General features: G+C 39.0%; 1 protein-coding gene across 2 annotated transcripts in view; it reads right to left on the bottom strand.

Annotated features, from left to right (window-relative positions):
* The window catches only part of USP42 (ubiquitin specific peptidase 42), a 42,106-nt gene that overhangs the window by 19,264 nt on the left and 10,836 nt on the right, over positions 1-12,006 (bottom strand). For both annotated transcript variants that reach the window (XM_073362140.1, XM_073362139.1), the window contains exons 6-12: positions 11,862-11,929; positions 11,439-11,509; positions 10,436-10,518; positions 7,260-7,371; positions 6,663-6,803; positions 1,390-1,490; positions 672-825 (exon numbers count right to left, since the gene is read on the bottom strand). In XM_073362140.1, coding sequence (XP_073218241.1) covers positions 672-825; positions 1,390-1,490; positions 6,663-6,803; positions 7,260-7,371; positions 10,436-10,518; positions 11,439-11,509; positions 11,862-11,929 — 730 coding nt within the window. The remainder of the gene's footprint in view (positions 1-671; positions 826-1,389; positions 1,491-6,662; positions 6,804-7,259; positions 7,372-10,435; positions 10,519-11,438; positions 11,510-11,861; positions 11,930-12,006) is intronic.

Genomic DNA, 12,006 nt, shown 5'->3' with positions numbered 1-12,006 from the left:
CATTTAATATCCCAAGACATAATGGGCTTACTTGATATTTCTACAAACTGCCCCAGTGACTAAGCAGAAAACACCCCTATGCGAGTTATATATAAAAATCTTGCCGGTAGTTTAGTATTCACATTTTGTTCAGATTTTCAGTGTTCACATTTTGTCTTGTTTTTTAAAAAGCTAACACCAACTGCAATCCTTTGCTGATTGCAAGATACAAAGCAAAAACCCCAAACAAAAAACCCTATTATTTGCAAACCTTAGAACATTTGCACAATACTAATAACTGAGAACAAGCCAGTCTGGTTTCACCAGCTCAACTGAAGTGCAAAAGATGAAACAGCATAAATAAAATAAAATAAAATTGGACTTTTAAAATTATTTCAGTTTTAATAAATTCAAACATTATTTAAAGTAAATATTTTGACAGTGTGCTTTTTTGAGTACTTTTGGCACCTAGTTTGAAGTTCAAAGCAATGGGGAAGTAATATTTGCACAGTTCAGCGTTTGTCTTTAATAAAGTGTTTCTAGCTGCTTAGGCTGCAGAAGGAGCACTGCACACAGAGCAGTATTGTGGGGAAAGGAAATCTGAGATCCTGAACATTTATAAAAAATAAACAAAGGCCGGTTACGAAACTCCTGCTATCAAGTTGATGCCATTATCTACATATGAAGATTACCTTAATCATGTGAGGAGGAAGCTGTGGGCCAATAAAACCTGATGCCCCCTGCCTGCTATTAACCACCCGCTGACTGATAACTGGACGGGGAGAAGACTGTCCTGGTGTATGAATGGAATGGGGGTGTTCTCCTCCATTTTTCATATCATGGGACCTGAAGAAACAACAGATAATAAGTATTTCATTCATTCATATTTGTTCTTTTGCTTAGCTCTGGCTTTAGACATATCCCACAGTTAAACACTTCACAGAACTGGAAGTTGGGTTTTTTGGGTTCTTTTTTAAACAAACTTTAACCAAGGCTACAAATCGTAAGTTAGATAACAGACCTCCTATTATATTTTCCCAACCCCAAGCAGCAACTCAACTTCACAACACCCATCACCTCAATCTCCCACCCTTGAAGTCAACCAATTACACAGTATTGGATCCAGAAGACGCAAAATGCTCCACCTACACAGGCAGCACTTCACTCTGTAGGTGACTCTTTCAGTGGTGGGTGTCAGAAGACAGACATTTAACTTACATGAGCTAAAAGACAGGCAGGGAAGGAAAACTTCTACAGCTTTAAACTATAAGTGGAGTTTTAGGGTAGACAGAGATGAATTAACCAAATTGGATTTTTTCCCCAGGAGAGGAAAAACACAAATGGGAAAAAAAAATTATGAAGGACAAGAAAGTAACTGAATCTTGAACGCATTTTGGTACGTGATATTACCTGATATAAAAGAGCACATAAGCTTGCTGATTAAGCACAGATCTGATGTCACTGTTGGACACAATAGAATCATTCATCTGGTACCACTGCCCATTACTGGCCTGCAAATAAGTCAATGACATATTTTAAATCAGTTACAACATCTGCTAGAAAAACAACACAGAAAACTAATCAACTGCAGAAGAATAAAGAGCACTCCAAAATATAGCCGTTTTCATTAATGTACAACTGATTTTTTTTTTTAATTAAATCCCTTATCTACAGAGATTTGTTACCACTAACATTTGTTAGTGAATGCTCCCCTTCACCAGTGCAGACTTTACTCTAGGAAGGGAACTGTTCTCAGAAACAGTTTTACTGTTTAGAGAGGACCTGTTATGCTAAAACACTGTCCCATCAAGGATCCACACAACAAATCACATATACTACAAGAATAAAGGGGCATTAAATAAAACTGGCAACAAATTTATAAACTAATAAAAGTATAACATAATCTGTGGAATTCATGTTCACAAGATATGGAGGCCAAGAGCTTAGGACAATTTGAAAAAGAAATCAAGATTTCTATGTACGTGAATACCTACAGATACAACAGACGGAATAAACATTTTTATAAGGGATAAAACCCTTCTGCTTCATAGCATAAGCCAACCTCACTGACGGGTTAGGAAGAGACTGGCGTTATGGGCAAGTTGTTTCACAGCTGTCCACTATATGTTCACAAATCCTATCACATGAACTATCACACCATTTTATGGGTAATTAGCCAAAAGAACACTGCAACCTTATTAGTTCTGACAAGGGGCAGAATTAAGATTGCACTATACAAGTGGGATCTTTGTTTAGTGTGTGTCTATAGAAGAGTCTTTTTACAGCCAGCCATGGAGAGCTGAAGCAAGAAATTATATTTTAGATTCAAGTTCAATTGTTCCTCATGAAAAAGGAAAGCAGAACTATAAAAGTCAGTCATGTCTTCGAGGGAAAAGGAACACATGATAAAACAAAACTAAAAGGATAAATATTCTGTGAAACTAGATATAATTTTTTGCTTAGCAAATACTCAAACTCTGCAAGAACATTTATTTAAAAAATCACTGTAATAGGAAGATTTTCAGAGAGAGTCTAACCAGGAGTATAACCATGTATGAAGCAAACAGAAGGGGCTAATTTACATCAGCATTTTACAGTGTTATAGGAAGGCAAGAGAGTTCTCTTCTACTTTAAACTGCTTTTGTTAATCTTATGCAAAACTACAGACACAGCAGTGGTACGATAAAGTAATTGAACCAGCGGAAGGAAGGACAAGAAACTCTCATTTAGAGCCAGGATCCTGAGCCAAAGGTTCAAAAGGAAACAGAGTGAAAGACACTGTTGGACCAGGATAACTGGTCCAGGACTAGTGTGTAGAAGAGTTTTTTAGTCCAGAAAGTCTACTCATCTACTAAAGCATTTCTCTGTGCCACAATCTGAGATACTGGATGTTATAACATGAATGATTCTTAACTTATTAAAAACAATGAGGAGTCCTTGTGGCACCTCAGAGACTAAGAAGTTTATTTGGGCATAAGCTTTCATGGCTACATCCCACTTCATCAGATGCATGCAGAGTCTGACCACTTCTTAAACTTTACAGCTCCTTTTGAATATATAACTGCTTAGTGCAGCAGCAGTTTAGGACCTCATCAGGAGAGGAAGTCACAGTGGTGACATGAACACATACAAGTTTGCAAAAACAATGAAAAAGTTTTAAAATGTTAAGTGACACATGCTTTAAAATCAGATTGCTCCAAGTATCATCTTGCCTTTTTTATAATACTAGTCCAGAATTTGCTATACTAAAGCCCAGACCTCTAGCCATTTTAATTTTCATTCTCTGAATTGAGACCAGACCAGTACAAGAAGGATAATGTAAGCTCTGAGTTGTTTTAGTTTTTTCAGAGGTCTGGGATGAGCAGGCTTGCATAAGGACACTGGGGATCCCAGAGAATAAAAGAAAGTTTATCAGAAAATAACTTGTGCTATAGCAGTGGTTCTCAAACTTTTATATTGGTGACCCCGTTCACACAGCAAGCCTTTGAGTGTGACCCCCTTTGTAAATTAAAAACACTTTTTTTTATATTTAGCACTGTTATAAATACTGGAGGTGAAGTGGGGTTTGGGGTGGAGGCTGCCAGCTCACAACCCCCCTCCCCACATAATAACCTTGTGACCCCCCATTTGAGAACCACCATGCTACAGCATGGCTTTGAGGTGGATCCATAAAGCAAGAGAAAAAAAAATTCATTCAGCTTCCATCCATACAACTCTCATATACAAGAAACAAGGGGAAATTAATTAAAATTGGCAGATACATAGCGGCCAGAAGAATTTTTTTTTAAAAAAGTACAACAATCTGTACAACTCATCAATTTCCTGGTTCAGAGCTAGCATCCAGATTCCTCTGACAGATGTTGGTAGTGTGCGTTCAAGCAGGTCTCATTTACACTCATATGATGGAATGTGCTATAGGATAAAACACAGCCTTGAACTCTAACTTAATACGACAGAAATAATTTCTTGCCCTATGTCTGTGGCTAAAGCATCCAGAAAGGGTCTACAGACCTTCCCTGTTGGCAGCTAATGCGACCATGATCACGTGGTCAAAGACCCTCAAGATACTGCCCAAAGTCAACATAGACAACTACTCACTATTGATATAGTGAGAAATAAAGATTCAAGTCTCATAGTCCAGAGATCTGTTCTCAGGTGCAAAGGAGGTCACATTTGAAGTAGTCAAGCCTACATTATCATGAAATATTTGGTTTGGCAGAAATGTTGGATTCTCGGGCTGGTTCTTGAAGCAATAGCAGGAAACTATCCAAAGAAAGGGACAAAAAGGCCATTTTCTATTTTAGGGAGGAAACTCAATGGCACCTAGACGAGCTGAATTTACAGAGGAGAATCATCTTCCACAATTCAGAAACCTCCTTAATAGTCCTACCGAGAATGGAGTCAAATAATTTATCAACATGAAAGTGCAGGTTAGTGAGAATAAGATTTAGAGACATCAATTATCCCGTTACATATCTATAAGTGCCTTATATAGTGATATTAAGGACAGACACCCTCACAAATTTTTTTCAGTCAAAAAAAAAAACAAACATCACAGTCAAACCACAAAGCAAAGACAGCAGAAATGAAAATACACTGAGAAAGTTAGTTGCGCCAGCTGCCTGATGGAACTTGTTAAACAATTTATTCTTTGAGGGCCTCCATGATTCCCATTTGAGGGACAGTGTCCTTATGCCTTAAGCACGCAGAATCCTCTTTAAAGCAGTGTCTTATGGGGCTGCAGGACTGCTTCCTTGTAACGGCACCCATTCAGCACAAAAGACTATTCAACGAAGCATAGCCCCCAACTACCTCAGTGCTTTCTCTGCTGCCTCACAGCACAAGGGATATATGCTGTGTCATCTGCCTTAACAAATCTTAGGCTGTACCCAGTACAGTTTTTGTAAAGTTTCTTAGTTTGATAATTTTAGGAAATTTTTCCTCAGAGAGCAGTCATATTTTCAGCCCCAATGGCTCAGTCTGGTGCCAAGGTGATGCCCATCTCAGAGCCCTGCAGAGAGTTTAAGAGGTGCACTACATACACCTCTATATTTCCCCAAATCAAGCACATCTGTTGCCCAACTTATTTGGGTGAAGCCCACTCTTCTGCTCCATGCTTAATTTATAAGGCCATTAACACTATATGCACACTGAGACAGGTACCTGAGAATTCAGGCTTACCTCCCTGGGGAAGCCATAAGTTTCATACAGAGACCTCAAGGACCATGCGTCCACACACTGCCTAGATTGGCCAGCCTCAGCAATAAAGCCAATTAATGAGCTAAGCTGCTGGCTTCAGCTTTGATATCTACCTGAGTCAGGGCATTAGCCTGGTATCCTCTAAGTCCATAACTCCATCCATTCAGAGTTGAAAAGCCTCAGCTTCTGTGGTGCTGCCTAGTTAGTTTTGCAAGGAAAATTGCTCAGATGGAAGGCTATTATAAACGAGAACTACTAAAGAAGAGTCCATCTTTAGAGCATCAAACATAGCTGTATGCAAGGATGTACTGGGATAAAACTTTTCCTGAAAAGGCAAAGCCCTTATTGCCAATCAACGTTCTCCCAATTGTTCTGTACCTTAATAAGGATCAAGTCATGTATAGAAAAGGAAAAATAAGCCGTCTCTCATCCACGGTCTATCCCCACCCAGTGGTTTGATAGAGGTAGATGGAGCAGTGTTCAGTTTACCCTGCTTTCTCTCTCTTTCATCCTGTTACAATTTCTACTTAGCTTTGTCTGGTTTTAATGAAGGGCACTAAGATGGTCCCTGCTGGATGCTTCTGAAGCCCCATGGTGAAAGGATCACCAGTAATTATTTACTATTTGTGAAGCACACAGACTATGCTCTGTAAGACACAAAGGAAGTTACCATCCCTGTCCCAATGAGTTTACTATCTTATCAAAGGATAGACACAAGCACAGGCAGAGGATCTTGCTAACTTAGAAAATCCTCTTTAAACAAACAGGAAAATCCATCAAGAGAGTGTCCACAGAATTTTGCTGACAAGCATTTGTGGGCATCTGAAAAACTTCCAATAGGAAAATCCCAGGAGTGGGAACTTTGTTGTAAACTTGCTACTATAACTGATAATCCACACTTGCACAATACAGAAGAAGCCTTTTTAATGAAATGAAGGAGGAATTTCATTTCCAGCCAGGATTGAGGAGGACGGTTTCTAACAGAACAGGCCTTCTGCAACAAAGAATGTTTCTAGACAGACAGAACTTCCTGGGATGATCCAACTGATAGGGAGAAGTGTCCTGGTAGCACTAAAGACTACACAGAAAACCACAAAGGGGTCAGTAGGACATTCCAGTAGCAACAGGATGATCCAAAATAGCTTTGAAAAGAACACACAGTGGGGAAGACTCACGGGTTTTGGTTAAAGGCAATATCTAGGTTGGGCGAAGAGTCCCCTGAGAGAATTCCCATCCAAAAAGGGATAAAGGACTTTAGGAGGGTGACAAAAAACATATGCAAGATTCTGCATCCTTATATGGATGGGAACCTACCAAGACAGATCATCCAAACAGCCTGCCTTCAAGAACATCTCCCTTCCTCAGAGTAAAGGCTGTACTGGTGAAGAGAGGAATGAAAAATTAATGACCCCAATGCTTATTCTTGAAAGGCTGTGAGTTTTTTTGAAATCTGTTTATTTAAAGAAAAAGATGTTTATCTTTACCTTTATATAGCAGTAGTAGTGTCCTGCATGACAGCTGAAACCAGTATGCACCAGGACTGCATATAGAACATAAATGATTGGTTCTCCATTTGGTTGAGACATATATGGTCGAATATCCAGATACTCAGGATATTTCACTTCCTAAATAGAGATAGAAGAGAAGGTTCAAATTTTGCTGAAATATCTTATGAACTATTATAGAAATTTTGAGAAAGATTTCAGATGCTGAGATAGAAACATTTCTAAAATATACACACACAAATAAAACAAAAGTGAGGATTCAGTTTCATTTGGAAAATGACAGGTTGAAAAACGTCCAGCACTGAATAGCATACTGAATTGCAGAATGGTCTGCTAAAGGGGCAGTTCTCAAAGAACAGAGGAGGATGTTTACTTTGATTTCATGTTTATTGTTAAAATGGAACTCTGCTATTACCAGAAGAGAGGAGGAGAAGTTACTGGGTTTATTTTTCTACTTAACAGCTGGCATCTACAATCTAGAGTGCCATGTGTATGCATTAATTGGCTTTGTATGGTCACTTGGTATTGGAAAATGTAAATGTTAAAAAGATGCAGTTGTAACACCATTTTATGTACCTTGGTAATTTTTCCACCACTAAAATTTGCAAACCGTTTCAGAGACAGTGTAAGAACATTAGAAGACCGATGTATTGTAAACCTCTTTGAAGCAGGAACCATCTTCTTACACCTTAAAAGCAAACAAAGACAATTGGTTAACTTTATGTGGATTTTTAAGCATTTCTACCATGTTTTCCATGGCTCAGACACTTGTCTACATTATTTGAGTAAGTATTTCTTTACATGCAATGTTTTTGCTTTTCAGAAGTTCATACACAACATTTCAGCATAGCTAGTACAAGAGACAGCAGAATACATTAGGGCAGTTCTCCAGGACAAATAGAATACAGGATCTAGAAACTTATCTTTTGACTTTCAAACTAATACTTGAACACATCTGTAGATCTCTGTGATGCCAACAAAAAATAAAGCTGGCCAGTAACTCTCACAATGCAGCAAGCAGCAGCCTTCTCACTGCAGCATTCACGGTCTTTGGAAATAGTTTAGGAAAATGTAAGAAGGTGCAGCACTTTTAATATTACAAAAAGTGAAATCAGACTTCAGGCTACCTCCTTTCAGCTTTCTGCCACAGTGCAGAATACTAGAAGTGTAACTGAAAGAAGGGAACATCAGCTTCAATCTGGGGCTGGGAAGAGCACATATGAACTTCCAAAATGGATCTAATCTATCTTCAATAAAAACAGGCAAACAATTATCCTACACTATGAGGACTTTTGACAATCAGGATTGTGACCACTACCTTCCTGTACTGAGGCTACCTGGAGAGGAAGGAGAGTGAAGCATCTGATGTCCTTTGAAAAATGACTCCCAAACAGCCTGAATGTAAATATGATGGATCATTACTAATCAATGACCGGATCTGCAGGATTAACCAGTGGGATCCAGCTGCTACCACAAAGGAAGGGAGAATAATAATAATATGACTTGGCCACAACGAGTGGGTAATTAGAGAAAAGGCTATCTTTCTAGATTTATGCCCTAAAATACTGGACTGGAGAGGGGAATTCCTACCCAGGAAGAGCATTTACTGACCAGAATGTCAAGAAAGTTTTGTATATAATTCTGTGAAACTTAGGTTAGATAAAACAAACTCACTCTAGTTGGTGGGCTTTAAAATTAGTATAAACCTAGCCAGCATAAACTAAGAAGATATCTGAGTTTCCTCAGAGGAGTTAAGTAGAAAAAAAAAAGTTCCCAGAAATGGAAAAAGCCCTGTAGTTCAGCAGGGTGCTTTTTTTTTTTTTTTTTTTAAACCCCATTGAGAAGAGGGAAGCTTGTGGTCTCAAGTTTGACCAGACTACAGACCCCTGCAGATTATACATATGGAGGACCACACGACGGAGAAATGGGACACTCATTAAGCCCATGGTTGTTAGATATGCTTCCCATCTATGATCTTTACACCATCAGAATTCAGAATACATTTTGTGTTTGTAGACTGGAGATCCTAGCAAACAAGGGAAAACTTGGATTTGAACCTTTTTATTTCATCTACTCTATACCTTATTTTAGCATAACAAAAGAGATACCCAACATTTTCTTCCAAATGCACTTAATTAGTAAGGATACAATTTTGTCACAGAGGTCAAGGATTCTGTAACTTTAACGGATCTCCGACTTCAGCCCCACCAGAGCAGCAAAGCCGGGCCAGCTGCCAGGGAGGCGGGGGTGGGGAGGAGGAGGAAGAGGACCAGAGCCCCAACTCTTAGTCATCCTCCCCCTTCCCCAGGTATTTTTAGTAAAAGTCAGAGATAGGTTGTGGGCTTCTATGAATTTTAGTTTATTATCTGTGACCTGTCTGTGTCTTTTACTAAAAACACCTGCGACAAAATCTTAACCTTACTAATTAGCCATTAATATTCTACCTCTAGTGGCAGAACATGGGTTTCATTACATTAATAATTTAGAGACAAGACAAGAACATTAGAAGACAAAGTTTAGTAAATCTCTTTGCTTAGCTACACTGAGTTAAAATTTATGAACAGTAAAAGCTGTTTTATCCAGCATTTCATCAGTCAGAAACTCTATAAACCGGCATTTCTGATCTTTATTGAAATGCCGGTTTATAATCCGGTTGGCGCGGGGCTGACAGGGGGTGTGGAGCACGGGCTCTGGGAGGGAGTTGGAGTGCGGGAGGGGGCTTGGGGAGCGGTGACCTGCCCGGGATCTGGCTGCTCCTAGGCAGAGGCGCGGCAGGCAGCTCTGCTTACTGCTCCCCCGCCCCCCAGTGCCAGCTACACAGCTCCCATTGGCTGGGAACCACGGCCAATGGGAGCTGCGAAGGCGGCACTTGCAGGTGGAGGCGCCTGCCCCGCCTCCACTTAGGAGCGGTCGGGACAGGTCGCTGCTTGCAGGGAGCCGCCCGAGGTGAGTGCCCCCCGGCTCCAACACCCCTCTCCCCCTCCTGCACCCCAATCCGCTGCCAAGCCCCCTCCTGCATCCAAACTCCCCCCAAAGCCTATGCTCCACATCCCCTCTCGTGCCCCAATCCCCAGTGCCGCACCCTCTCCCACACAAAACTTCCTCCCTCTTAGTTAACTGGCATTTTTCAGTTACCAGCACCCCTCATTTCCCCCAACATGCTGGATAAAACAACTTCTACTGTATATTGTCTTTGTACCTTTCTACTGTATATTGTTCTTATCCAAATGTTTTAAACACGCAATCTATTTTAAAGATGCAAAAAGGAAGTTTGATCAATTTATTTATCTTTCTATGTTATCTAGGACCTGCTGTGTGTTCAGCGATAGCAGATTAGGTTTACGATAGTTTATTTAACATAGCAGTAATTTATAGTCTACTTTTTTCACTTTTAAAATGGTGTGATTCAGTAACATGAACAAAGTACTGTGCATAGACAATAATAGTATATAAACACCTCTGAGAGCCAAAATGAGTGCATCTCTTTGCAAATATCTCCCCACACCAAACCCTCCCAGAAGAACAATTAGGGAATTGGCCTTCCCAAAAACAAAAAAAAACCCAAAAAAAGATTTTCCAAGTTTTAGATGTTTTGTATTATACTCGCTTGGGTACAACAAATGATATTTTACCTTACACTGTGTTTCTAAATTAAGCAAAACATCAATAACTGTTTTTAAATGACATGCAATAATAAATCAATAAATAGAACCAAGCATCTAGTATTAAGAAGTCATTAATATTCATCTTACTTGCTACATTTATAGGCATTTTCACCATCCAGTTGTTCAGGCTTCACAAACTGTTCCAGAGCTTTGTTTACACTCTGAGCGGTCTAAAACGGTAAGGTAACAGTGCAATGCATTAGAACATAAGAACATAACATATGAACTGCCATACTAGGTCAGACCAACGGTCCATCTAGCCCAGTATCCTGTTTTCCGACAGTGGCCAATATCGGTGCTTCAGAGAGAATGAACAGAACAGGCAACTATCAAGTGAGCCATTCCCTGCTGTCTACTTCCAGCTTCTGGCAGTCAGAGGCTGGAGACACCAGAGCATGGGGTTACATCCATGATTGTCTTGGCTAAATAGCCACTGATGGACTTATTCTCCATGAGTTATAGGAAACATCATAAGAACACACCACTTGCTCACTTTAGCTTACAGTAGCATGAACTAACATGATTTTAAGGGAGATCCACTGCAGACTACTGAATTTGTGAACAAGAGGGTGAGGGAGGAGACACGGACTGCAGAATATATTACATCACAAAATGTACTCTGTTCACTTTGACAAATATAGATGAGGTTTAATTATTTATAATATTTCATAGTACAGTAGTAATAGGTCTGTGGTACATACTGTAAAAGTAGTACACTACTAATTGATCTGTAGTACATATATTGTAAAAGTAATAATGTTTTAATAATATGGACCCTCAGTATAACATTCTGCAATTAAATCTTTGTTGAACTGGGAAGTATGAGATAGCATTGCCATGCCTGTCGATTCAAGACTTCAGAATGATGTTCTATTTTAATACTTGTCCAGATTAAGTAAACCTTACACAGACCATTTATATTGATAAGAGGTACCATAGAAGGACAAGGTATAGTATAAGTCACATCCATCATGGAACTATATGAGTAGAATCAACTTAAATTCTACATTTTAAATTTTCAAAAGCTATACAGTTAATTAAGGGGTTTTCTTTTTAAAATCTATTCAGCCAGAGTAACAAAATAATGTACCTTTATCTCCAATGTAATATCAAGGTACGGATCGAAGGTATCTGAGACTCCTTTGCAGTTCATACACTTTACTGAAATCAAAATACAAATACTTAACACAGTAAGCATAGTTAGTCTATTACCTAAAGTATTAGCACACATTACCTTAATTAGCATTTAAGTCAGGGTAGTCAACAGGCAGACCTTGGGCCAAATCCGGACCGCTAGACGATTTTGAACAGACCCTGAAATCTTTGTATTTACTTATTATCATAATTTTTTTTTATTATTATTATTTTCTGTGGAGTCTGGACCTTGACTATACCTTGACCAAGAAATTAACAAAACAAAAAATAACTGACTAACCCTGGTTTCAGTCGTATAATACAGTCATAAGGCCAAAACCATTCCTAAAAAAAAATTTTTTTTTTAAAAAAAAAGTACCTCTTGATCTTAAGTACCCTCCAAATATTTGATAGATGAGTGTGGTAGCCTGGGTATGTCTGTCCAATCTGAAAATAAATTATGCAATATCAGAAGATTAAAGTCAATTTATTTTTTTCTATGGATTTTTCCTCTTTTGAAAGCC

This window comes from Lepidochelys kempii, chromosome 10 (assembly GCF_965140265.1).
Source record: "Lepidochelys kempii isolate rLepKem1 chromosome 10, rLepKem1.hap2, whole genome shotgun sequence".
In the NCBI taxonomy this organism is placed as follows: Eukaryota; Metazoa; Chordata; order Testudines; family Cheloniidae; genus Lepidochelys; species Lepidochelys kempii.
This window is presented reverse-complemented; position numbering and strand designations above follow the sequence as displayed.